The 27,396-nt window shown below is 43.4% G+C and overlaps 2 protein-coding genes across 18 annotated transcripts; one reads left to right on the forward strand and one right to left on the reverse strand.

The window, feature by feature from the left end:
* Positions 1–1,198: 1,198 nt before the first annotated feature.
* LOC109643067 (toll-like receptor 5) lies at positions 1,199–5,322 on the reverse strand. Of its 2 annotated transcripts, XM_069515036.1 has the most exons (3): positions 4,986–5,322; positions 3,727–3,978; positions 1,199–3,264 (listed from the first exon to the last, which is right to left on the reverse strand). In XM_069515036.1, exons 2-3 carry the CDS (start codon positions 3,772–3,774, stop codon positions 1,387–1,389), a joined length of 1,926 nt encoding a protein of 641 aa, XP_069371137.1. In that variant the 5' UTR covers positions 3,775–3,978; positions 4,986–5,322; the 3' UTR covers positions 1,199–1,386. The 2 variants fall into 2 exon arrangements, with proteins under 2 accessions (XP_069371137.1, XP_069371136.1); XM_069515035.1 differs by having other exon boundaries at positions 3,727–5,252.
* Positions 5,323–5,425: 103 nt separating this feature from the next.
* On the forward strand, positions 5,426–26,224 carry LOC109644886 (dystrobrevin beta-like). 16 transcript variants are annotated; one of them, XM_069515042.1, is made up of 22 exons: positions 5,452–5,549; positions 10,978–11,028; positions 13,417–13,508; positions 13,738–13,818; positions 14,006–14,219; positions 14,821–14,906; positions 15,308–15,462; positions 15,587–15,686; positions 15,814–15,980; positions 17,048–17,172; positions 18,216–18,287; positions 18,677–18,754; positions 19,450–19,534; positions 19,708–19,787; positions 19,927–20,040; positions 21,010–21,106; positions 21,363–21,383; positions 21,640–21,793; positions 22,021–22,110; positions 22,243–22,290; positions 24,217–24,248; positions 24,437–26,224. In XM_069515042.1, exons 3-21 carry the CDS (start codon positions 13,418–13,420, stop codon positions 24,222–24,224), a joined length of 1,866 nt encoding a protein of 621 aa, XP_069371143.1. In that variant the 5' UTR covers positions 5,452–5,549; positions 10,978–11,028; position 13,417; the 3' UTR covers positions 24,225–24,248; positions 24,437–26,224. The 16 variants fall into 16 exon arrangements, with proteins under 16 accessions (XP_069371138.1, XP_069371139.1, XP_069371141.1 ...); XM_069515046.1 differs by having other exon boundaries at positions 24,220–24,248; XM_069515043.1 differs by lacking the exon at positions 5,452–5,549 and adding an exon at positions 9,759–9,899.
* Positions 26,225–27,396: the final 1,172 nt, after the last annotated feature.

The following is a 27,396-nucleotide window of genomic DNA, read 5'->3' on the forward strand; positions in this document are numbered from 1 at the left end:
AAAATTACTTGTTTTTTTCCGACCAAAACCCAAAGATGTAAAAAAAAAAAACACAGAAAACTCTTTGTTTTGGTCAAATTTATCATCAGATGTTGTCTTGATTGAAATCTACCTCCGTCTTCGACTTTTACTGACTGACACTGAGGATTTTATGTTTATCTTCATGAATAATCCAGAACAGACAGGATCTGAAGTTAAAACAATGATATTCAAGCAAAATATAAAAAAAAGCCATCGTGTATACGATGCTGAAAACATCTAATTTAAATGTTTAAATCAGTAAATTATTTATTCACACTGTGTCGCCTCTATTGTGATATTCAATTATGTTCTAAATTTAACTAATGGCAGTTTCTGATGTAAGAACATTTTTGTCATATTATTCAGTAAAAAAAAAAAAAAATCCATGTACGTTTCCCATCTGTGTCAGGGCCGTGAAATATTGTACAAAAGTGTGTGTGTGTGTGTGTGTGAGGACTGTGGGGGTGGGGAGGAGGGAGGGTGCTGCTGATGGAAAGAGAGAGGGGGGTGGGGGGGAATGGAAGGATGCAGGAATCCAGAGACACAATCAGGAAGTGACTGTGGAGGAGCCTGTTTCCATGGTAACCTGCAAAGGGTGTTGGGATGGGGGAGATGCTGGGTTGGGTGGGTCGGGGGGCGTCTCTCTCTCTCTCTATATATATATATATGTATGTATGTAACATGGGGGGCCGGTGGGGCTGAAAAAAAAATATAATAAAGACATTGTCACAGCTGCTGCTGCTCCGTCAGTCGTGTTCACTCAACTGAAGAAGAGCCGGTGGTTTAAAATAAAGAAATTCATAATGAGCTTTGTTTTCCAAAAGAACAGGACCAAGAAAGAACTGTCATATCTGTGAGTGTGTTATTTGGTGCAGCTTGATTGACTTTAACGGACTTTGAGATTCAAGCTTCAGAACTAATTTGGCTGATGAGAGCTTTTTATTTAGTCTGTGGTTGAGATGCATGAAGGGCAACAGTCAGTGGATCCTGTCTGGACTGAGGGCGCCCTCTGCTGTGAGAGGAGGAGAAGACAGCTGCCTCACCACACACTTACTGTACCAGATTGAATTACTGCATACTGCCCAGCTATAGAGGTCAAATACTGTGTAGTACAGTTAATCATAGTGTACCTGCTGGGACTGCAAAAAGAAATTAATACTGTATTGAACAGCAAAAAAACATTTATAATAATATTTATTACATTTTCTTTTAAAGGTTTTACTCATATTACAATTTCAAGACATTACAGGGAATTTATTCTTAGATTTCACATCCCTGACACTATGGATCTTGTAGTGGGTAATATACGACTACACTTCTTATACAACAACGTTAATACTCTGATGGACACTGTTCGCAGTACTTTTACTCCTGTGTGACTTGAGCAATGTAATTCAACAGAGGAACCTTATTAAAACGAGAGGGAAACTCACACCTGAGCTCCTGAACCGGACTCAGGAAGGTCACGTTGGTCTTGTTCAGCCACGTCACAAAACTCTTCAGGTCGACGTCGCAGTGGAATCGGTTCATTTTCAGGTCGAGGAGGCGGAGGGAGCGGAAAGCGTCGGGGTCAGGGGAGGCTATGAAGTTGTTGGAAAGGTCGAGCACTTCCAGAGTTCTGGGTAACACGTCCGGGCGGAGATACGTCAAGGAGTTGGACGAGAGGTCCATCTGGACTACTGAGGTGAGACCCTTGAAGATTCCTTGGGGAAGAGATCGCAGAGCATTCAAGCTCAAGTTGATGTCGATCACTCGTCCGAGTTTGTCAAAGAGATTCAGACATTCGCCCTGAGCCCAGACCGACTGCAGGGAGCTCCTGTGAAGGTCCAGCACCTGGAGATCATTGGGACCAACTTGTGCACTGAGCGTACACCCTCTGAATGAGTTTCCTCCATAGGAGAGCTGCTGCAGGCGTTTCAGCCGAGTCAAAAAGGTGTAAACATTTGCTAAGTTTATGAATCTATTGTCCTTAATGTCCAAATGCACAACATTATGGGCAAACTCAGTGATACTCCTCACTGATGAGTGTATCAACCGGTTGTCACTCAACAGGAGATGATCTAAACGTGGCAGCGCTGCAGGGAAACCTAACTCCCGCAGAGCGTTCCCTGTCAGACTCAACACTTCCAGCTTGGGAAGTCCACGGAACGCACCGTAACCCAGAGCACCGATGTGATTGTAAGACAAGTCCAACACTCGCAGGTTCGACAGAGAAGCAAACGTGTGAGAGTAGATTTCCCCGAGCAGATTGTGCGACAGGTTGAGTGAAGCTAAATGACCCTGAAGACCTTCGAAGGCATTTCTGTTGATCTGATTCACTCTGTTTTGGGAAACGTCAATATTCACCACGTCTCTCAGTGGACTGAAGACGCCCTGCTGCAGAGCAAATATCCAGCTTTTAGACAGATCCAAAGTGAGGACCGAACTGTTCCTCAGGCCGGCGAACGTGCTGCGATCCGGATCGGGGAGATTCTTGAATGAAAAGCTTCTACCCATGTGTCCTGACAGTTTGAGGTGGGAGATCTTCGTCCCCTCTATGGCTCTGAGAAACTGTCTCGACCTGTTCACGTTGAACCCGTTGTGGGACAAGTCGAGTGTCTGGAAGGACATTCCCCTGAAAGGGTTCCCACATTCCTGCCAGTCAAATCTGTCAGTAAACATCGCTCTGAGGTGAACAGAGTCCAAGTTCAGGGCCTTGAAGTGCTTCCCCTGGAAACCCACCAGATCTGATTCACATATTCGATCGATTCTGTTCAGTTTGAGATTCACATCTTTCAAATTACTCATGTTGGCAAAGAACGCAGAAGGCTTGAGTCTCTTTATGTGGTTTCCAAAGAGGTCCAGAGTCTCCAGAGAGGACAGCGGCTGCAGAAAGTTTTCCTTCAGTATGGACTCATTGAGCGAGCAGTAACCCAGGTCGAGCTTCTGCAAACTGGACAGTCCCACGAAGGCCTCGGGCTCCAGTCGAAGGCCGACGTTGGAGTCGATCATCAGCTTCCTCAGGCGACTCTGTCTGCCGAAGGCGTTGTTTCTGATCACAAGCGGCACAAACTGTCGTCCCAGGTCCAGCTGCTGCAGCCGCTCGAGGCCCGACAGGGAGGTGGAGTTAATCTCCCCGATGTGGTTCATCTCCAGGAACAGGTGGGTGATGTGAGGAGGGAGAGCAGGAACTGATTTGAGGTTCTTCAAGGCGCAGTTTGCTACAGAGCCAATGATGAGGCATGATGGGAAACACGCTGGCATCTGCAAGTGGAAATTTAAGGAGATGCTTAGATTTGATGACAATTTATTTAATTAATTTTTTTAGTTTGATGTATTCTAGTTTAAAGTCCTTTCAATAATAACATTTTCTGTAATGATGATGCACATTTTTCAAACAAAACTATTGTAAAGTAATTTAATATATATATTATAATATTGTTCTTTGAAACATGCACACAAAATGTCAGAAAACAAATCAAATTGCAAAGAATTTTTACGAATTATGTTTTTTTAAATAAACGAAATGTCTCAGACACAAAAACTGTTTTCATTAGTTAGTCTAATCTAATCTAATCTAAATATTTTAAATTATCTGTTGCACTTTGTTTCTCTCTAAAAGGGTTTTATTTCCTCTATTTCACTTCAAATGTATTATGTGTAAAATATTAGTTAAAACACAGCACTTGGTAAAATTTCATTGAATCATTCTGTAGGTTAACTTACCTGCAGGAACACACAGATGGTAACCAGCTGGAGAAACAGCCTCCACATCCTCAGACAGCTTCCACGTCAAACCTTCTTCTCTGAGCTGAACGTATGATCTCGTCTCTGCTGCGTTACAACCAGATCACCTCTGCACAGATTTCTGTCAGACGCGTTTTTATCTGCTGTGTTTGCGTCACTTGTGTTGAGCAGCACATCATTGACCCCACAGCACAAACATGACGCTGAGCGGGACTTCCCTCTTTTTTTATCCTGCAGATTCCAGATTTACATGACATGGGGAAGTACATTCACACTGTGTTCTTTTATTGCTATATATGTTTTGTTGTTGTGAACTGGGTTAACACTGGTTTGCACAACTGGCTCTTTTTAAAAATCCAGGTTTAATGTTGATTTATGTTTTATAGACTTTTCTTAATTGGTGCAATGGTATGACATTGAAATACTATTGGTAATCAATAGTTACCATTTACTATAAGCTTTAAAATATCAATATTTTCAAATCAAATGTATTTAAATACATTTTGAGGTACTTTACTTAAGAATTTTGGATTTAGGCCTACGCCACTTTAATGTTGTACTCAACAATCAAGAGGGAAATATTCTAAGTATCTACTAGTGCAGGAGTATGAGAGGACTTGTGGGTAATACTCAGTCACTTAAGTAATGACTGTAGGACTTGTACTATGATTCAGCTACAGTATTTTTCAGTTCATTGAATACTGCAGTTCTTCATCTACCACTTCGTTCTGTATTCCACTGAGATAATTAATGATTCATTGGCATAAAAGTCACTTTTAAACTTCAATCGACTTATCAAATAGCTCTAAAAGTTTCATTTAACATTCATTTCAAATCAGCCTGAAACAGTGCAAACAGGGGAGTGTGCAGTGTTTTATCACACGGTGCTGCTGAATTTCACAACCTCTGTAGAATGTTTGTGAAACACGAGGAAGAGAGGAAGAGAAACAGAGGTCGAGGGTGAGTCACACTGTGGAAGTAATGTTATAATACTGACAACTGTGAGTTATACTATTGTGACCGACGCAAATTGTAATCAGAAGTAAGGTAATGGGAGTTTGTTTACTTAAGTTGCACAGAGTTTTGCTTGAATATTTCTACTTCTTTTACAGAGGAAAGTAGAAAACTTCAAACAACAGCGAAGACTCAAAACACCACGACAATGATGAACTATCAAGAGACGAAATACAAATATGCAAGAAGAAAAAAAGGCTTATAAGAGACTCAATAAAATGAACCTTCTGATGTGACTTTGTCTCTTTCTGTTGGGGTGTCCAGCGCCTGAATGCTGGGGGGGCCCTTTTCCACGTCTGCGCCCGGGGCCTGGTTTTCTCCTGATCCGCCCATGGTCATGATGAAGTTGAAATAAATAAATAAAGATAAATAAAGATAAATAATAAAGTTAATTTCAAGCAGCCAAGTTGGACAAACTTCTATCAGAACTGAAACCAGTGAGCAGCGTACACATGGGGGGGAGGAGGAGGAGGAGGAAGAGGAGGAGGAAGAGGAGGAGGAGGAGGAGGAGGAGGAGGAGGAGGGCGGACCAAGGAGGCAGAGCGACTCGTTTCAAAAATACTTCCCGTCATCACAGCAGCAGAGCCCGGGCTCAGAGCACCGAGGAGAGGCGGCGGGGCACCGAGGGGAGAGAAGCATGGTTCCCACGCGGATATAGCTATAACAGGACCGGGACAGGGTGGGGGCGGGGGGGGGGAGGACATTCGCGAGACACGGAGAGGGAAGACAAAGTCAGTGACACACGCTCCGGTGTTGATGTGTTTGAATACCTGCGGAGAACCGTCCCGGTGAGTAGAGCCCCGGAGGTCTGCCCGTTTACTCTGCAGCTCACGAGCTAAACGGAAAAGTTAGTTTGACGTTGGGTTGTTTGTTTTTTTTTTGTGTTGAACGTGAAAGAAGTTTGAAGAGGGTTCGAGTCCTCAGTGGTTCGAGGGGGAACAAGGTGAACAGGGAGTTAAAACTTTTCTGCAACATGGCCGCTCAGATGTCACACAGCTTCCCAGAAGGAGGCAGAGCTAAGAGAAGAAGAAGAAGAAGAAGGAGAAGGAGGTTGTGAGTTTTTAAATGAAAAGGAAACTCAACGTTTCAGAAGAATCTCTGAGTCTTAGAATTAAATAAAATCTCCTCTGAGCTGTTGTCCCTCCCAGTGTTCAGTCATAGATCAAAAACTAATCTCCTCCTCCACGCTCCATTCAAAAATATGGCGATTGTACTTTGCCACACGTATTCCCCAGACACACAAGTGATACTCAGCGTCATTGTGCACTTTTTTCAAATCGCCACAGTCCACTGTTAAATTCGGCTCATTGCATGTTAAGGATTTCATTAGGTTTTAATTGCATGTACATGTATGCATCAAGGTGAATGGAAACTTAAAGTGTCCAGAAAAGACAGATTTAATGTTTTAATTGAAAAATGTCAAATGTGTTGTCGTCCCTCTCAGAGTTTAGCCGTAAATTGTGCCCACCATTCAACTCAAAATGATATTCTTCTGTGGGAGGAACCACACTCCATTCATAAATATGGCGATTTTACGTTACCAAGTGTTGGTAAACATAAATATAAACTTTTTTTTTTTTTACAATCACTTCAGTCTCAGGTACATGTACATACAATTACAATGCAACAAGCTGAATGGAAGCAGTGGGGGGGGGGGGATTGCTGGGACAAGTCTTAGGGGTAATTAATAATTCCATCCTGACATCCTGGTTGAATAAATCTTATTTCACTTCACGGAATCATCAGCGGTCTCATTAATAAATCGTCATCTGACCCGTGGGGTCAACTGAAATAATTTCTCACACCACAACCTGCCAGAAGGTGTTAGCGGAGACGGCCCAGGCGTTTGTGTGGCTGCAGCAGTCCCACGGCTCCACCTCCGAAACCCTATACCCCCTGAAATGTGTTAAAGCATGTACAGTCAGTGCAGATACTGAAACGGGGTGAACTCTGTCTTCTGTCCATTTGTACATAAAACTCATAAAAGTTTGTTTCCATACGCATTAGGAGCTAGTATCCATTCACGTGACCAATGGCGAGTCATTCTCAGCTGTCGATCATAAAACCGCACAGAGTCGTTCTTCTTAATTGTGTACTCAGGCAGTTTTTGAACTTTTCCAAACTGTCGCTCCCTGTGGAGGAAGCTACAAAGAGAGGGATGACACAAAGAGTGCGAGATTACTGGAACTGATGAGCTGTCCTCTTGAGACCGCAACTTTTTCCCCTTGTCGCTGCATCTCGTGCACTCAAAGCGATTCGCCGGGTGATTCGTTTACATCTTGAACGAGACTAAACGAGAGAGGAAACGAGAAATGATTCGCCCCACTTTTCCTGGCATTCCCCCTCCTGCTTGTGATAACCAGGTATAAAGCGCTAGGCCTCGTGTTTCACCTGTACACGTTACCTGCAGCAGTTTCTAATCACCACCCACCTACTCTCTGCCCTTTTCATCTCAGCGTCTCCATATGGAAATGTTTTAGAGGACGCTGAGTTACAGTAGTGCTGAATTGTGTTGCTGTCTCCACTACGGGTGAGGAGATAATAGCTGTGAGGGCGAAACCTATAATTAGAAGCAGCCATTCCTATCCAGCCACTAGTTTATATAATTTCTTGAGAATTAAATTATAGTGTAATTTAAGTATTCTTTTATTTTGCATGTGAGAGCAGTTGGATGGCCCTGCAACACTTCTGGCGACCTCAGAGCTCTCCGTTCGTTCACTGAGGTTAATTCTCAGATGGCTCGGAGCGTTGCAGTAAAACGCAGCGTAACGACAGGCTGCTTATCTTTCAGCACAGATTCCCCAGTTATGTCATCGCTTTGTTTGAGTAAGACCTTGTTTTGGACGCCTGCAAAGGTTTACCAAGGACGCTGATAACTCTGTGGGCCTTGCAGTCTGTCTGTTCGTTAATAGAGCTCGAAAAATTTGGGGATTTTTGCAAGTAGCACATTCAGATATTTCACTTCCTGTCGCTTTCCCCATCTTAGCATCTGACTCTCTCATTCCTTCTGGAATCTTAGTACATCCAGATTCTTCTTCATGTCTGAACATCTTTATCTTCTTTCCCTGCTGTTTTTCTTCTCTATCTATTTTCTTTCCCTCATTCTTTCTTTGCAACCAGCATAACCACCACAGATGGCACCCTCACCACCGAAACGCCAGATTACCAGTCGAAGATAAAATCATAAACCTGACGTACTCACAGTCACAGATTTAAGTGTACGTGTTAATATAAATGGAGATGAATCTGATAATGAGTACATGATAAGATTGTGACACGTCTCTGCAGCTTTAGGTACTGAGAAGGAAAACTGTTGTTGTAAAACAAAGCAAGACACTGTTTGTGGAGGCATGCAGCTTCTGGTATCAGTGAGACTATGAAACATGATCCAGGAAGGATGGTTTGAGAAGCAGGTCCATGAGTGTGACGGATTATCACGAGCAAAATCACTTGAAAATGTAAAAATAAGACGACACAGGATGATTATACAACCCTGTAAAGTTAAAGTTAGTTTCACAACAGTTGCAAAATTTGTACTGTTCCGAGAATCAACCAGGAGCACGGGCTTGCATTTATTTTATTGGCTAATGCAGAGTCTGGCTAGGCGACATCGTGTTGTGTCGTAGCGAAAGTTAGTCGGGTTCTTGAATTATCTTGATCACCCCCTGGTGGCTGGCTGCAGTACAGGGCATTAAACCTGCCTCCTCCATGTTAACGCAGGTTGGAGGAAGTTGTTATCGCACTGATACCTGATTAAACGTCATGATCGACAGCTGAGACAGACTCACCATTGGTTGGACTTCCTGATCAGTCCTCCACACTTCTCTGTGGCATGCTAGCTGTCCAGTTTAAAAAAAAAAGTGTAACCAGATATGAGTTGCTTCTGTTTTTACCTGCATGGTGACACCCCTGGAGGCATGCAGGGTCAGCCGGGGTGTCTCTGTGGCAGCACAGGGTTCAAGGGTCGGGAGGCAGAGATATCGGGGGTTTTGCTTTCAGTTCAACCTTCGTGTAGGGGTCAGAATTACAGGTGCTCTGTGGTAAAGAGGCATTTTTTAATGTCAGTGAGGTTTTTAACGAGGCTCAACCAACGAACATGTAGCTGTTACAGAGCTTTAGTTTGATAGTTTAATCAACTGTCTTGAAATTCGACCTCTTAAATACGAAAATATTGAACGACTTTGCTTTTCCACCAAATTTATTCTTCATCTTGTGTTTCAAGTTTTCAATATATTTTTTGAGTCCAGCTGCTTAAATGTGACACCTTTATTCTTTGTCCGACTCTGACTGATGTTAAATGTTATAAAAAAATAGTCATGGACCATTATCTCCTTTTTTTCTGAGGAACAATTCATCAGTTAGTTGAAGTACCTGACATTTTTATACATTTTGAAATCCAATTCTTGGGTTTTACTGGGAATGCATCAGTAAAACTACACATGCTGCTACTGTTTCAAAGAGATTTTTGTCCAGGGCAGCAGCAGCATTGGAATTAAGTTAAAGACCAATAATCAATCACATAATGTCACCGGTCTTCATTGGATTCGATCTGATTTAACAACATTCCCTCTAAAACTTTCCAGCTCTTTGTTAAACACCACAACAACATCTCATTTCATTTGGTCTCCACTATGTCTGAAATGTTTGAGGCCAAACCACCGGTGATGCTCTCAGCTCAACAATGTGCATCAACTTCCAAATTTCTCAATTTCCTGAATCCCTCAAAACTAAGTTAGACATTTTCTGCAGAGCTTTGTGGGATTGTTTGGTGTGTTACAGTAATCGAGGTCGTTTTGAGGATAAATGGAGCTCACAACTTTTCCAGCAACGACAGTGTCTAAAGTTGTCGACTGTAAATATATATATAACACACACGCTCACACACACTGGTCGCGTCCTGTCAGGGCAGATTTTGAGAACACAGAGCAGCTGGAAGTGGTGATGTGGTCATGTGGCATGCATGGTGCGTGTGGGGTGTGCAGGGGGTGGTAAACACCCTCTTACCCCTCTTTGGTACCAGCTTGCCTGCCTGAGGCACGTCCCTTTGTCAGTTTCTTCTTCTTCTTCTTCTTCTTCTGCCGCCTCACTCGTGATTTAGTTCGTGGATTCACCCACAACCACCCAGAACGAACGCTGAGGTAATTTTCTTCTACAAATTCACACCTACAGTGATTCAGACCGAGAGCAAGTGATTTCTATGAACAGGTGTGTGTGTGTGTGTGTGTGTGTGTGTGTGTGTGTGAGAGAGGGAGAGGGAGAGAGCGTGAGTGATGTTTGTGGGACGGAGGATTGTGTGTTCCTCAGGTGTTGGGGCTGCACGAGTTACACCAGGGTTCCGAGGAGTTTCTTTAGAGTGTGTGTGAGGGCTTTGTGTGTGTGTCTGTGTGTGTGGTTTGCGTGTGTGTGTGGTTTTTGCACAGGTGCACGAGTTGGGTGGCCTGCACTGATGCAACCCCCCCCCCCCCAAAAAAAAACCCCTCGACTAAGAAGAGAGAAAAAGTAAATGTTTGTGAGACTGACAATAATATTTGTCTTCTAGTCATTCGTGATTACTTGTGTTTGTGTGTGTGTGACACGACTGTGGTGTGGGAATATAAAAGTTTCTCGAGCTTTAACGATCTGTTGATTATGGAGTTGAAACTCTGCATCTCCTCCGTCAACAGGTATGACACTGATGTTTTGAGAGTTGCGATTAAGATCACGTGTGGCCTTTGAGGTTGGTAACAGGATGTAGAACAGGGACATAATATTTTTATTCTCACATGTCAACATGTGTGGTTATTACATAACAACACAATTTAAATTCTGCAATTCGCTTCCCTCGACTATTTGTGCCAGTGCTTTGTGTTTGTGAAGTTTGTTGCTGCTGCATCTTTTAAATGTACATCTGTGTTATATCCTGTCATGTAAAGTGCAATACTTGTATATAAAGTGTAGTATATATACGCTGCTTTATACTTTAATAAATTATTTTAAAGATGAATTACAATCAACATCAGCAACTGCATATTACAAAACTGACCAGATATTAATTCTAATATATTTTTAGACAAATCTGCACCTCTCTATCTAGTGTGGAGATGTAGTAGTGGAGTGTGTGTCCCACTGGTTGTGTTAAGTGTGTGTCTTTATCAGTGTGTCCTCTGCTGTCCCTAAAGAGCCTTTGACGTTATTGTCTAAAGACTTTTCTCTTCTCCCTGTGTGTCTCTCTGCTAGACGTCCTGTATTGAAGCTCCTCTGTCCTGTGTGACCCCCTGACACAGAGAGGTGACCACACACACACACACACACACACACACACACACACACACACACACACACACACACACCACACACAAATACACAATGACAGCATTAATCTTTTTAAATGAAGCATTACAGACACAGCGTGTCCTTTGGTTCATAGTGTGTGTTGCTGTGTGTGCGCTCAGAGCAGCGTGTGTTGTTCGCGTGTTTGTTTCCGTGAAGCTCAGCAAATGTCAGCCACAGTAAAACACCATGGTGCAACAGGAGTGTGCAGCACCACCCACACAAACACAGAAGAGCAACGCACGTGTATGTGTCAGCCACGTCCGTTCCCTTCTCTTTCTCTCTTTCTGTCTTTCTGTTCCCTGCACTTTGATATCTATAACCGAGTCTCTGAAGAAAAGACAGAACTCAAAGTGCTCATGATACAAAGCAGATTTTTCTGCAGGTTGAAATGTTTCTATAAGTTTGAAATTGTCTTTTCACAAGAGGATCAAACATTTCATGTCCTCATAATGAACATCGCCAACGGATGCAGCAACTTCTTGAACTTCTTGAACTTGATATCGAATGTCAAACAAAATGCTTAATTTTACTGTCGCCTGATGTTTGGCCAGGAAGCTTCAGGTGCACCGTTGTAATGTTGCTATCTAAAGAACTTCTCGGGGCCTTGACCCAGGGGGTTAAAAAACTTCTGTGGGGCCGTTCCTAGCCATCTGACACAGTTGGGGGGTAATTGCAGGAAGGTTAATTATATCTATGATGGCTTAAAGCTTTAAAAGTTAAAATAAGAAGCAAACCTCACACAGCAAATGTTCCTCCATGTCAGCTACATGCAGTCAGACAGACAGACAGACAGACAGACCGAGAGACAGACAGGGTGTAGTTATCACCAAGGCCAGGCTGGAAATAACAATTTACTCACCATGGGAGTCCAGAGTTGTAACTGATGAGTAAGTGAGACTCTGGGAAATGGCGACGTGTCCTTATTTGGTTCACGGAAGGTTAATGTGATGCTACCGGACAGAAAGTGGAGGAGCTGAAGAAAGCAACTCTCATCAGTGTTCAGTTCAGTTCACTGATTTATTGTCCCGCCGGAGGACATCTGTCTTTCAGCAGTGGACAGTATTCACTTTCAATTATCAACTATTCTTTTACCAATATATCATCCGATTTATATTCTTTTTAAAAAAAAAAATGGCAGTGATTCCTCAGATGCAGAAGCTCCAGGTATCTCTCAGCAACATGAGACGTCCTCTGTGCACAGTTGTCTAGTGTGAGTCTGTTGTCGTGTCTTCCTCAGGGACACATCGTCGAAGTTACACTCACACTCGCACTTGACTGCAGCAGCTTCGAGAGAGTGTGTCAGGGAGTGAGAACGAGGAAAGAAACAGCTGTGTGTGTGTGTGTGTGTGTGTGTCTGTGTGTGTGTGTGAGTGTGTGTGTGTGAGAGAGAGTGTGAGAGAGAGAGTGTGAGAGAGAGTGACTGAAAAGAGTCCTTTTGTCTGGCTGAAGCATAAAGTCTCCTGGGAAGCTTTCAAATCCTCTCTGGAATGTGTGTGTGTGTCTGTATGTGTGTGTTGGTGTGTGTTGAAGTGTGTGTGCGTGTTGGTGTGTGTTGAAGTGTGTGTGTGTGTGTTGGGGGTTGGCCTGTCACCACATTTGTACGAGGAAAGCAAATATTTGTGTGCGTGTTTTTCAGTTCTCGTGGTGTAGTATAACTGTTTCCATGGCGACTGATATCCTCTGGTCTTTTACCGTGTCACCTGACGTCGGTGGGGTCGACAGCTAACTTTCTTTTTTTCTTTCTTTCTTGTTCTTTTCTTCACCTTCACCCCCCTCCCCCCCACACCTCCACCTCTCTCTCCTTCCTCTGTCGTCCTCTGAATGCCAGTCTGCAGATCAGATTACATCAGCTGCTCTCATCAATGTGTTTATTTACCAAGCGCTCCGCTCATCGTCTGTCGGCCCTGACTCTGACTCTCTCACAGATCCTGTCCCATGATGGTTGAGATGGGTGTGTCGGTATGCGCACAGTAAACCTGTGTGCAAAAATAAACACGCATTGTAGTTTCCATTTAGGTCGAAAGGATTTCTCTGAATTTTAAGCCATTGTCGTATTTAATTAATAAAGGAGGGATTTCATGGTCTCACAGTGTGTGGGAGCAGGATGGACCTTTCATGACGATGCTGTAAACACATATTTTTTACAGTTCATAATATCCACACACTAATTTCGGCTGCAACAAACCAAACGAGTCATCAGACTGGTGATTGCAGGATTACACTGTTTATTGCATCAGTTGCAAACAGTCTTCCACCTCCGTCAAACATTGAAACTGTCTCGAGGTGTTTAGATTTCCTTCACTCTGGCACTGAGGGTCTGCACGTTGTGTTTCGTTGTTGCAGGATGGTGATGGAGGAGGGGGGTCAGAGAGACAGAGAGAGGGGAGGTCCAGCGACAGCAGCAGCGGAGGGACGGCAGATCTTAGCCGAGCTCGGTGAGTGACCACTGAATCCTCATTATTTATTCAGCCAATCATGTCTGCTGTTTACATACGTGTTTACATTTATCCCCATCATCACCCACCTTATAATAAAGTTTTCTCTGTTTTTGTGTTCCGTGTTTTGTTTCCACGTTATGACAGAACTTGAACTTGAAGATTTACCGATGCTTTGTAAACGGCCCAGCAGATTTTTCAAAATGTCATCTTCCTCTCTTCGTCACAGGGGAGCAGAACCTTGACGGAATTTGTCTTTCTACATATCGAACAGCCTGCAAGCTCCGATTCATACAGAAGAGATGCAACCGTGAGTCAAAGCTGCTGAACATCACATCACAAAATCGTCCGTGTGACCAGTAAAGCTTCTGATGATACATAAACTCAACTCTGACCCGTCTAAGGAAACATTTTGAAGATTTGAAAACTAAAATGTTCTTTTAAACATCGGTATGTTTGCTGGTTTCACTGACTTCCCTCCCTCCCTCTCATTCCAGTGCATCTGATCGACATATACAACGTAATCGAGGCGGTGCGGGACGCTGGTCTGAACGCCGTCGAGCTGAATGCCGGCATCTCCGTGACCAGACTGGAGAACCTGGTGTCGTCCCTGTTCAACCAGCTCAGCAAGCGCCTGCCCACCACGCACACCATCAACCCGCAAGAGAGCACCGTCCTGTTTGTGGAGTTCATCCTGGCTGCCGTCGACAGGTAACGACAGTGCAAGAGTAATCACGGTATTCTGCGTGTAAATGTCCCATGCTGCATCTGTTTCAAACAAACAAAAAAAACCCAGAGAGATCCTACTTGTCTCGGAAAACTCTCCTGCAAAGCTCATCATTGGAACTGACCGACCTCTTACCCTCAATTATCTTTAAACCAATTGTGGACCGAACCCGCCTGACACGTTAATATAAGAAGCACGAGCTGAGGAGTAAAGCTAATCTAATAAGCTGCTGCTGGACGGTGAAGGCAACGTCTTCAGATGTGCACAACAAGGAATCAGATAAATTGCAGGCAGCAGCAGCACTCTTGGTGTTTTAAGTAATTTATTTTCACTCCCTTAGACACACTCACACTTCTCCAAACTCTCAGACACCTTCATCAATTATCGAAATCTCCAGAATTACTACTGGTGCTCAACACAGGCTACATCAACTCCCTGTTAACTTTATTTATACATTTTACAACACGGATAAATAGAAAACATTTAGCTTAATTTGGAGAACCCCTCCTCCCTGTACACCTCACACTTATGTAAAACATTAGGTTGGTGTATCTCAATCAGATGTGTGTTTGTGTGTTTTTCCAGTGAGCCAGAAAGCCGACTGACGGTGCTGTCTGTGAAGGTGATGCTGGCGATGCTCTGTGGAGGGAAACTGGTCGATAAGCTCCGCTGTGAGTACCAGACGATACCGTCACTGACATGGAGTCGGTTACGGATCGACTCTTAAATTCCACAGACTTTACTTTTCAACTGTTCCGAGAAAACTGACACAAACAATAGGACACATTTACAAAAGTGACAAAACACCCAAGTACTATAAATAACACGGTGTGCACTACTGCAGTCGTACCCACATTGTTTCTGCGTTTACGTCTTCACAACTTTATTCGTAAAGATCCTAAAATCCATCAGCATGTAATGAACATGTTGATGATGTATACATGTTACATATGTGCCCCCTTGTGGAAAAGGTACGTCAGTGCTGCGGTGAGGTGAGGCTGCGGCTCAAGAGAACTAAAGTAGGTTAATGTCACGGCTTTCTAACAGTGTGTGTGTGTGTGTGTGTGTGTAGATGTGTTTTCTCAGATATCTGACTCCGGTGGTGTGTTGGTACTTTCCAAACTTGATGGGTTTCTGAGGGAAGCTCTGAAGTTGCCCACCGCTGTACATGAAGCACCGTCCTTTGGCTACACACACACGTTAGCACGCTCATGCTTCCCACAGCAGGTTTGCTCTCACACCTCGTCTCTCTTCTATCACACTACTTCGTATATTGGTTCTGTTTTGTTTCAGGGTTTCAATGATTATTTACTTATTCTTTGTGTTTTGTTGGTATTGTCTCATTGTGTAGAAGAGGGTGATGCTCAACATGTTCCTGGACATTGTTACCAACCCTCCTCAGTGTCTCGTCTGGCTGCCTCTCATGCACCGTCTGGCCAACGTGGAGCACGGTACACACACACATATATACAAAACATTCAAACATTCATATTAACGGTGTCGCTGCATATATATTAAATATCTATATTAAAGGTATATTTACTCTGAGACCTGATGCATCTTCTCGTTCTCCCTCAGTCTATCATCCTGTGTCGTGCTCCTACTGTCGTGGCAACGGCATGACGGGCTTCCGCTATCGCTGCCTCCGTTGCCGTGGCTACCAGCTCTGTCAGAACTGCTTCTGGCGCGGCAACGTCAGCGGCTCACACAGCAGCCAGCATCAGATGAAGGAGCACTCGTCCTGGGTGAGTCACTGTGCGATTACTCATTCATCACACCAGGGGGCACCGTCTCTGTGTGTGCGTGCGTGCGTGCGTGTTTTAAAGTCAACACTTTTTAAATAACTGGTAACTCAAGCTGCCATTCAAATGTAGTGCAGTAAAAGGTACAATATTTTCCACTGAACTGTCAAAGTATAAAGTGATATAAAAGGAAAATACTCAAGTAAAGTACAGTTACCTCAGTTTTATACTTGAGTAAATGTTCTTGGTTCTGCCGATGGGATGTATTATGATGTATGAAATATGTAACATCGCTATAACACTTACTGAAAAGCTGCTCGAGCCTGAAGGAGAGAAGGTTTCCAGAATAGAAAAGTTGTTTCAATAGATACAAACATAGTCGTTGAATTATTCATCCCTCAGACTCCGGCATCATTTGTCTTATTAATGTTTCACGAATAAATCTCCTCAACACTGCTGCTGCTCCTGCCTGTCAAAATTAATCTCTCCTAATAATCCTCTGCAGACTTTGCATCTCCAACAGGGTTCAGTTTCAGGATTAAGTTAACTCGACCTTCGGTACTGTACAGCTCTTATTTCAAGTCGCACACCAAGTGGACACTGTTGCATCTGCCTCTGAAACTAAAGAAGAACTTTTAATCATTGATTGACCTCGAACTGTTTAAGTAAAAGTTTCACAGTGTTGCTTTGAACTGACGCGATAAGTCTTGAAGAATTTTTGTCCACGCAGGGCAGAAATTGCTGCAGGGTTTCAGTTGTATCCAACACACAACACTTATCAGACATGTCTTTAACAATGGTCTTTGGAGAAACAGTGCAAACAAATGAAAGAAATCTAAAAGAATAAAATACTGAGGAAGTGAAAGAGGGACTCCTCACCAGGATGTGTGAGTTTGATTTGTTTCTAACAGCTGAGATAAACCACACACTGATAACACTTGAATACAAGTTCAGACTTTCATCCTGAAACATAAACTGTTTCATCCACCGAGTTAAGTTGCTGCTGTAAAAGTCACACGGCCTATGAACGTTGACCTGACGTGTGTGTGTGTCTGTGTGTGTGTTTGTAGAAGTCTCCAGCCACTAAGCTTGGTCGAGCCCTGAGCAGGACTCTGGGCTGCGTATCGTCCAGAGATCCCCCGCACCCAATTTATCCAGAGGAACCTGAGAGGACGCTGAACCTCTCCAACATCGTGTAAGACGTCGCAGCACTAACACACTCATACACACTGTACGTACAACACATCCTCCATAAGCAGTAATAATAAGAGTTGAGCCTGCGTTACATGTGAATGACAACGATCTCACTAACTCTACGTCACATTATTTAAGTATTGTTACATGCAACTGACAAAAAATACGATGAAACTGCAGTAAATCAGCACTCGTCCCTTATTTCTGTCACATTTCGAGTTGCATCACTGTCTTAAAAAGTATTTTGTATAAATAATAATATACGATAATACATTATATTTGACTCCGCCTCTCTACACCTTCCAACATATCCTGAATAAATATGAAACCCTTCCATGATAAGACGATCTTAACACAATCAGACAACCGGCACGTGGACGTGACACAGGAACAGTTGAAGGTCGTTGTAGTCGCTGTAATGTCAATGAGAGAAACTCAACAGGTTCGTGACGGTGAAACATTAACCGTCGTGCAGACTCTTGTTTCCCGTCTCCAGAGTTTCATGTTTCCGCTCAAAGTTTTTAAGAACATGAATAAAATTGAAGTCCCGCCCCTCCAGCCGGCCCGCTGCAGCGGCTCCGCCCCCTTTCACTGGATTCACACTGTTTGATTTTCCAACAAGCGCTGACAGACTGGGTCATTACAGACCTGCAAGCTCTGACTAGACTTAGATCCAGGGCAGAACGCAGAGACTGCACTTAGCGCTGCTGTGAGTATGCTGACAACAGAGCTCTGTCAAACTTTACAGAAGGTTTATCTGATTTTCTGTCGTTTCTATGTGTGTTCACTGTCTTTCTCTCTCTCTCTCTCTCCCTCTGGCGATCTTTGGCCTGTGTGTGTTTGCTCAGACTAGCACAATTCACTGTTGCGTGAACGCACACAAAAGCACATGCGGAGTGTGTGAGAATGTGAGCGTAAGAATGTGCCTTTCTTTTATCTGGAGGCCTTTTGTGTTTCAAGTCGGTTGAAAGTTGTTATTATCGCTTTATATTTGTGCGGGTTGATGACATGTAGGTGACACGTTGTGTGTTTGTGTTCGCGCAGCCCCTCTCGACCTGTTGGAAACACCAGCGAGGCCATGTTGCAGTCGTCATCATCACCGGCCTCCACCAAACGGTACGGACTCCCTTAAAGATTAGATTAGATTATTCTAACCTGTTGGAAATGTGCAGTCTTCTCTTCAAGGCCAGGATGTGTTAGTGTCATCATAAAAAGGGTTTTTAATAACTTGCTTTATTCCTTTATAACAGTTTCTTCTGCAATAACTTGACATCAACTGCCAATTAAGTGTTTCTGTTTCCATTAAATGAGAATAAAAGTCTCATACAGCAGCTAGAACACGTTATCTGCACTGGCCTTCAAATTCAAAAGGAAAGTGAAACATGACCCGATACTAGAATTACATGATAATGTCAAAAATGTGAATTTTGCGTTTCGCCTGGCTGTGAAATAAAGCTGTGGTGATTCCTCCACAGTCTATCATGCTTTTTTTTTCTGTCGTCCAGTTTGGCAGCGGCTCAGCGCATGAACGAGGAACACGCTCTGATCGCTGCGTACGTGAATCGTCTCCAGAGCAGCCCACGGTGAGAGACGAGCAGAGGGGTGTTTACATAAGGGAATCAGGGAGTGACGAGAGAGAGAGGGAGGCAGAGAGAGAAAACTCTAAGCTGTATCGTTGTGGGTTCTTCTCTCTCTTCCTGCGTAACATCCAAAATACCACTTCAGCATCGTTCCTGTGTCGAGGTTTCACTTAATTATTTGACAGAAGTTTGTCGATGCTGCTTCTAGTCGTCAGATGTCACTTCACTAATCCCTGTTCAATGAAAAGTTCAGTTCCCTTCATCTAATCTCATTTATCGTCTTATCAGTGAGTTATAAACTGGACAGAACCTTTCAAACACATTTTGGGTGAGAACAAGCTTTATTTATATATTTTTTTTTTACTGCATTTTCATTCTTTAAATGAATTGAATTGCAGTTTGCCGTGTTCTTAATGTGAGGCAGGTCCTTTCGGAGCGCTGACATTTTCACCTGCTACAGGCTGATTACATGTTTTTTGATCAGAAGCCAGAATATGCAGGAAACAGTTGCCAGGTAACAGCAGAGACCTCCATCGCCGACAGTGGCTCACAGGGGACATTTGACAACTCAAGACAAATCGAAAGATTCGAAGATAATGGAAAAGAGGATGGATCATCAGCCGCCGTGCTGGTGGAACATATCTGAAGATTGTTAGTGTTGTGTCGCTGACGTTCCTGCACTCTGTGTGTGTCTGCAGTGTGGAAAGTCCCAGCAGACAGGATGAGGAGCACAAACTGATCGCCCGCTACACCTCCCGCCTGGCAGAGACTGACAGTTCAGGAGTGAGTCAATAACACCTCATTCGTTTGTTAGCAGATCTATAATCAGGTTCTCGTTTGTCACACGTGCGCAAAACCCATGACACACAAAGTACTGATGTCTTGTGGTCGTTAAATAATCAAATAATCAACCCACAGTCAGTTTTCTTATCAGTAAGTTATTCGTGTGTTTTCAGGTGATACCAAACCGGAGCATCAACTTTGACGTGAACAAACAGAAGAGGGAGCTCATCGCTCAGCTGGAGTGTAAAAACAGGTAGAAGTGGACGTAAACGTCGAGTCTGTCTTACTCTGTGTGTTCCGCAGCTTTTCAGATTTAGTTCGTCTGAACTTCCTGACCTCCCACACAGTCCCAGCCTGAGCTGAACACTATGTCAATTATTTTAATTTCCTAGAGAGATTTTGGCAGAGATAAAACGTCTCCGCACAGAGCATGACGCGGCGTGCCAGCTCAGCCCGGAGAGAGGCAGCACCAACCCAACTCTGCTGGCCGAGCTTCGCCTGCTCAGGTAAACACAGACTCAACACAGAGGATGAGGAGTTACACTGAACCCTGCTGAACAGAAACGTACACCGAGTATTTGATTTTGTTGTTTTCTTGTTGTAACTTGAACCGTGTACATCCCAGCGACAGAAATGATGCCCAGACATCATGTTCAAAAGGTCGAAAGATTTCCAGCCCCTGTGCCGCGTTCACTGCGTCGAGAGCCGCACCGTCAGGTTCGAACGGGAAGTCGGCTGTGTTGCTTTGCGGCACAGAGGGAGCGCTGTATGGCAGATGGCGGTGGCAGATGGTGGACCTTTTTGAAAAGCTAATGTAAAAATCCCCACCGACATGTTTGTGCTGAAAACAAAGGTCAAAGGAGGGAGAGGAGGTTTAATATGTTACAGGACGTTTATCCACGATGGTCTGTTCACTGTGACACATGATATATATGAACAATTATTAGTATGTTTTTGTTTTTATGCCACGCTAGCATCTTTCAAATGATCTTTTATATTCGAATGAGGTCACTGTGTCGTGGAGTATCTTTGAATACCACATGGGGGCGCCAGACTTGCAAAATCTTACATTTCTGCTCCAAGTGGCTTCATTTTGAGCAGATCACAATATCCTGTATGTTGTTTCTGCTAAATTATTTGATTGTAATATTTGATATATAAGTAGAAACACGATTTTAACCACACTACTCGGCTTGAAACGCATATTATCATGAAAATGTAGATATTTTAACATTTTCGCTGTTTTCCTAGAGAATCATTTTTGCATGTCGAGGTTTCGGGGACTGATATTTAAATTGAAGGGCTATATCTCAGAGCCCTTGTCCTTGTCGGTTATTTGTCTGTGTTTAAAAATTCTGTATCCTCCTTGTTTTAGTCTAACTGCAGCCTCTAGCTCCTGAGAGTCTTGGTGCTCGTGTTATTTTATTTCCTGTTCCCTCCTGACACAAGCTGTTATGTGTGTGTTTGTGCTGAAGACAGAGGAAAGACGAGCTGGAGCAGAGGATGTCGTCTCTACAAGAGAGCAGGAGGGAGCTGATGGTGCAGCTGGAGGGACTGATGAAGCTGCTCAAGGTGACTCACACACCCACACACACACACACACACACACACACACACACACACACACACCGACTATCGCCTTCAGCATGGTGCCCTGTCTCACACTAGAGGGCCTCGTCTGTTTCTCTGTTGCTGCAGTAACAAGCTTCACTTCCTCTCTGCTACTTCCTCCTTTTTATAATTTTACCTCTGTTTCTGTCTCTGACTGTGTCTGACCTCTTCTTTTCCATCCGTTTCCTCCCTGTTTGTTTACAACTGCCTCCTGTAGGATGAGGAACAGCGTCAGGCAGTAAGTTTTATTTTTCCCCCGTTATGTCGAGATCATTGTGGTCAGGCCTTTAGCTTTCTATCTCAAAATAAGAAAACATTTCAAGCAATGGGGGCAAGTTCATCTCCTAATTGCAACCTTGATATTTTGAATTATTTAAAGCCTCTTATTGAAATCAGCTAAATCTTTTCTGGAGATCTCAGTTGTCAGTTATGAAAAAAGATAAGTATTACCGAGGCCTCCAGGTCATAACAACCCTCTTAAATCCGTTTCTTAGGCGCAGGCGGCTGGCTCTTCTCACTCATCTCCGTCCCGTCCGAGTCCATCAACCGCGCCGCGTCCAGGTGCCGCGTCTCCGCAGGCTTACATGTACCCTCCTCAAGACTCCCTCGCAGGGGTGGGTGGCGACGTACAAGAGGCCTTTGCTCAAGGTGAGAGCAATTTGGAGAAATAATTATGTGTATACATTCCTTCTGAGACAAGTTTTACCAGGTGGAAAAACTGCGTTTGTAGTCTTACATGTCCTTCGTTGTAAATGGTTTAACAAACACAAGGTTGGTGTTCGAGATGTTGTCGTTCTGACTCTGCAGCAAAGAAGAAGTTATTTCTGGTAGAGTGGTGATGACAGTTGTTGTTTTTCTGCGTGTCTCTGCTTCAGGCCCAAGAAGGAACCTGAGAAACGACCTTCTGGTGGCAGCTGACTCCATCACCAACACTGTGTCCTCACTGGTCAAAGAGCTGCACTCAGGTACATTCAAACAACACAAACACACACACTCCCTTAGTGTCCTGCAGATGTTCTTCAGTCATTTTTGTAGCCTCTGAATCGTTGTAAACTTTATGAATGATGATTCACATGCTGACTTTTTAATCCGACTAGATGATGGTCGGGAGGAAGAGGAGAGGTTGCTGAACGGGAAGGACAGAGGTACATTAATCTCTTCGAGGATCTTCTCATTACCCTTTCTGTTTAAAGTAATATCCTGTCTTTTCTAACTCTACTTGCCACCTGAAGCAGACACGCCAATGACACATATAAAGCTTGACCGTTGCACCGAAGCGTCCACCATTAAGTCCCCAGAACTGGGGAGTTTTTAAAAATCCCCCAAAACAATTTGTTCCACGTGGAAAACTGTTTTTCATGGAAAACGCTAATCAAACAAGAAAGCACAGAGATGTGATCTCATGACAGTGAAGAGTTTGGCCACATTTCTCCAGTTAATAAGCCTGTCCACACATCTGAGGCTGGATCTCTAACCGCTCAAACCAGGCAACAGCCCGGGGCCCCGAGGGCCCACATGTACGCCATCACACTTGAGTCTGCATAATTTGATTAATTGCAAATTTGTTTGAAACTTGTGCCACTGACGTAAAATAATCAACTCTGCCCTCGTCGTAAAGTTGGGGCTCTGAGTCAAAATGTAAATTAACATTTTAGATTGAACCGTTATTATTTGCTTTAGTGTTTTGCTTTATTAAACCTTCGCAATTGCAAGTAATTAAGCCACAGAAATCCTCAGGCAAGGTCGTATTAATCCGTGATAAGAGATTGTTAATTATTTTTCTTTACCAATACATCTGCTAATTATGTTCTTTCATAATCAATTTAAATACTCAGGGTGTAAGATTTTGAAATATCTTTATTCTCTGTGGCCCAAAAAAAGTTTTCTTTTCTCAAGACAATCACATAAAACTACAGAGCCGGAGTAAGTTTTCCCCCTCGAGGGCTCAGAGGAAGTTAATCTGGCCGTCCACACATCAGCTGAGTTGATCTTTCCTCTCGGCTCTCGAGGGCACGCTTGAACTTCTCTCTTCTCTCTCTGCGGTGCTTTTTGATCATATGTCCAGCAGCGAGAACAAATGGGGTAAACTGTTAAAAGCCAGCGGTGGGAGAAGTATTCAGATCTAAGTAAGAAATAGTAAACCCACAACGTGAAAACACTCCCAGAGGCCTGTAGTGGAAAGTACCTTGAGTGAAAGTACAGGAATGTCTTGAAGTATTCAAAGTTATTTCAGGGGCATAAACTTAAACTGTTCATACGTGAACTCTGGGAAATGTGCAGACAACTGAGTCTGGATGTTTTCCAGAGTTTGACCTTTACACATAAAGAACACAGCAGGGCTCATTGTGACGCACACTGACAGCAACTGACTCTGACATCATGTTCTCACATACAGGCCCTCTGCCGAATTTCAGGAGAATATCTGGAGTACAGTTTATTTATTTAAATACACATATATATATATAGAGAGAGAGAGAGAGAGAGATCTCAGTGATAGGTGGAATATAATTCTTCTTGACTATACGACTCGTTCTCTTTCTTTTCATGCTTTAGTTTTTTTTCCGCGCGTAAAACTCGAACGCCACGCTGCTTTTAACGCTCTACCTCACCCTCCCCCTCACCCTCCCGTTCCTCTGTCTCACACTGTCCGCTCAGCGCCACTTGTTCTCCAGGTGCTCTCGTCGTTTCCGTTGCAAGCTTCATTAACATGCCGTCTCATTACCCGCTGCTTTATGGAGCCCCTCCTCTTTACGAGAGGACCGCCTGCGGAGACAAGGTGGTCAAACTACTTCCTGGTCTGTTGCCTCAGAGTAAATACTCATTAGAATACTAACCTGCAGGACTAACCCATCGACCCCCCCCCCCCCCCTCAGCCAGCCAGACAGACAGGAGGCCAGAGTTCAGCCTGCATGACCAACACAGTTAAGTCTTAACTTTTTCAGAAGACACCCCGGTAGATCAGAGTTAGTAAAGTTTTATTTGAAGTTCCTGTGTCTGATTCTTATTATAGCTTCTGTCAGTGTCCTGTAACAGTTGTTTCGGTTGTTGCTAACAAAACTTTCTTTCTCCAGCAGGTTAAAATCATTGGAGGAAAACTAAAGCAGTGAGTCATTTCTTTTTAAGTCTGTTTCCTGTCTTTGTGCTGAACCGAAATACGCAGCTGCTTCATATTTTCCCACACTGACACAATAGAAAGCTAACGAGCGTATTCCTAAAATGTTAAACTGGTACTTCAATTCCAGAGGACAGGATAATGAACCCTCTGACTGAACTGTCGCTCTCTCTCCTCAGGTGTGATGTTTCATCGTGGCCAAACAAGACTGGCCCTGCAGGGATTCAGGCGGATCTCCTTAGAACCATCGTTAGCCAGTGGGGATGAGCGCTCCACTGCCAATCAACCAATCACGATGCTGGACACCAAATGACCCCACAGCGGGGTCCCTACTGATGTATAGCTGTGATTCTGTGTGTGTGTCTTGTCACTGTGGTTTTACGTTAGTTTTTGATTTGATCGTGCGTAGCTAAACGAGGAGACTGATACCTACTGATTTGTACTGTAGCATGTGTGTGCGCTCTGCGTTTTATTTTTTTTTTCGAGTTGCGAGACGGTCGAGTAAGTGAGAGAGACGCCGCGAAGAGATGGATGAGCTGCGTTCAGGACATTTGTGAAGGATTTTTATTTTGTAAAGAGGAGAAAAGTTTCAGGATCAGGATCAGGAGGTAACTGTACGGAGCCATGTGAGAGGAAAAACATAGGAAGGTCGAAAAAGACAGGAAGTGAGTTGTAACGGTTTAAGTTTCAGCACTGTGTGCTTAGTATTTATTGCTTTGATTTGATGTTTGACATTTATTCATTCGGTTGAGTGCTTCTGTGTACGCCAGTGTGGTCAGGCCCTGCTGTTTCCTGCTGCATCGACACCGGGCCGCCCCCCCGCCTGGCCGAGGCGATGCAGAGTTGAAGCGGTGGTCCAGGTGTCTGAAACCTGGACGAGATTAGTGCCGTGGTGCTGAAAGCAGCTCAGGTCTTCCATGCCTCTCTGTGGAACCCCACTACTGCAGCGGGACCACGGTTAAAGAGGTCATATCTGATTACTGTGTGTGTGAGAGAGCGTGTGTGTGTGTGTGTGAGCGTCTGTGTGTGTGTCTGTTCAACAGGGAAGGTGCAGCAGTAGAGCAGCAAAGTGGGTAAACTCTTATTTTACAAGTTTTAGTGTTTACTTGTGAAATATTGGATAACCAGCCGCACAGGGCCGAACGATCCGACACACGAGTGTGGAGCTCTTCAAGAAGAAATATATGCAAAAGAAAAAAAGCAAGACGTCTGATCCCCTAAATTATTATTTGTCATAAAACATAAAGAAAGTGAAAAATGTAATTATCCTGCCAACAAATAAAAAAAACAATTAGCACATGAAGGAGCTAATCATTTTGAAATGTGGAATATTTACTCATTATTTATTATATTTTGATGGATCAAGAAATCAATCAAAAATATACAATTAAATTCAACAATAGTAGAAATAGTCCAAACTTTAGTTATATACATAAACTAAATAAAACCCAACCGTGACCTTTTCTCTCCAAACACCCACTTTCTCAGATGAACTCCTCACACTCTGCTCCTCTCTGCTGCCCCTCCTGTAAAACGCCTCTGATTGTGGACGTTTTTATGCAAATCCAACACGACCCAAAGCGACTCGCTGAGCTCGAGTCACGTCAGGTGGATTTTATTTTCATGTACCAGCTGTGAGACGTTCTTGGGTTTGACCTCACAGGAAGCTGTTCTTCGCTGTAATGTACATTTCTGAATCATTTTCTTTTCCCCGGCCTCCACTTTGTTTCACGGACTCCTTGTGGCTGTCCCATTTAGAGTCCCCCCCCCCACGATGATTGACTGACAGTGATTTAATGAACGAGTGAGCTCATGTTTCAACGTGTGTGCGTGAAAGCGAGAGAAATCAAGACTGACAGGACGGACACGTCCGGACATGAAACTCGTTCAGCTCTGAACCTGCCGGAGCTGAGGCGGTGTGAGTGAATCATGTGGATCATCTGCAATAAATGATATTTAACGTCAAACTCTTGAGCATCTGCTGTTTCTGTGACTGGTGGACCTTCATTCACTTCTTTCCACTGACTTCGTCCTGGGGCTCAAACCATTACACTAACACAACAAAATGTATTGAGATAATTCAGTTACTTTTCTGAGAGTTAAATTTGATTTTCCATTTTTATTCCATCCTTGTTTGTCCATGTTTCTCCTCGAGCTGCAGTTTGGCAGAATTTGAAATATCTAATAAGTTGGAAACCACACTCTCTACTCTATTCCTGGAAAGTGACCCAGTTGAGAAATTCCTCGACTTCCCTCAGCTGAAGTATTGCACTTTCTAAATCCCAGGATATTACAGCGACTCCAACACAACTGGAAACAAAACTGCAAAAACAAACTGGAGGGGGAAGAAATGTGAGACTGACTAAACCAGTGGTGAGATGAAGCAGAATGTGTTTACTTAAAAGTCCCTAATAATCCTCAGTTTCCATTAAATCAAAAACCTCTTCAACACAGTTTGTTATTTCTACGTTAGCCATTTGCTCTCTCTGTTATTTCCACACTGTACAGTATTTCTTACTGCCATTGTCGTCCTGGAGTCAAACTACTTACAAGTTGAATTTGTTTCATTTTATTTTGGATAAACATCGTAATTCATTATAAATAGCTTTACTTAACTTTTAATTTTGCTTTAATAGCATCTATATGCTGCCTTTTGTTTTAATGCATTACTTTCATTTAAGTACAAGAATGCCGGACTTGAATATTTTCACACTGGTTTTTCTAGTTTTTCAGTAAAGCAGCAGAATGTTTCTTGCACCACGAACAAAGTTTCAGGATTATAGTGGAAGAATCTCATCTTCAAAACATTCCACCTATTTCAGGCCTCTAACCTACTACCCTAAAAAATTCAACCATTTTAGGAATGTAATTAATCCAAGGGCAGTACAATAACAGGCAGCACTCTGAAAAAAAAAAAATCACATATTTTCATCCAAACGTGATCTCAGTAATCCGGAGAGAAGCTTTTTTTTTTTTCCATTTTCCGGTGAGCCAGTGTTTTTCAGTCCTAACCCAGTTTCTATAAATACCACCCCCCCCTCCTCTCCCCTCCCCCCAACATGGACATACACTTAAAAACACCAGTTTTTCCTCCTTAATGTTCAGACTTTTAAACTTTCTCCTGATTTAGTGTCCTCGT

The sequence above is a fragment of the Paralichthys olivaceus genome, chromosome 19 (genome assembly GCF_024713975.1).
Source record: "Paralichthys olivaceus isolate ysfri-2021 chromosome 19, ASM2471397v2, whole genome shotgun sequence".
Classification (NCBI taxonomy): domain Eukaryota; kingdom Metazoa; phylum Chordata; class Actinopteri; order Pleuronectiformes; family Paralichthyidae; genus Paralichthys; species Paralichthys olivaceus.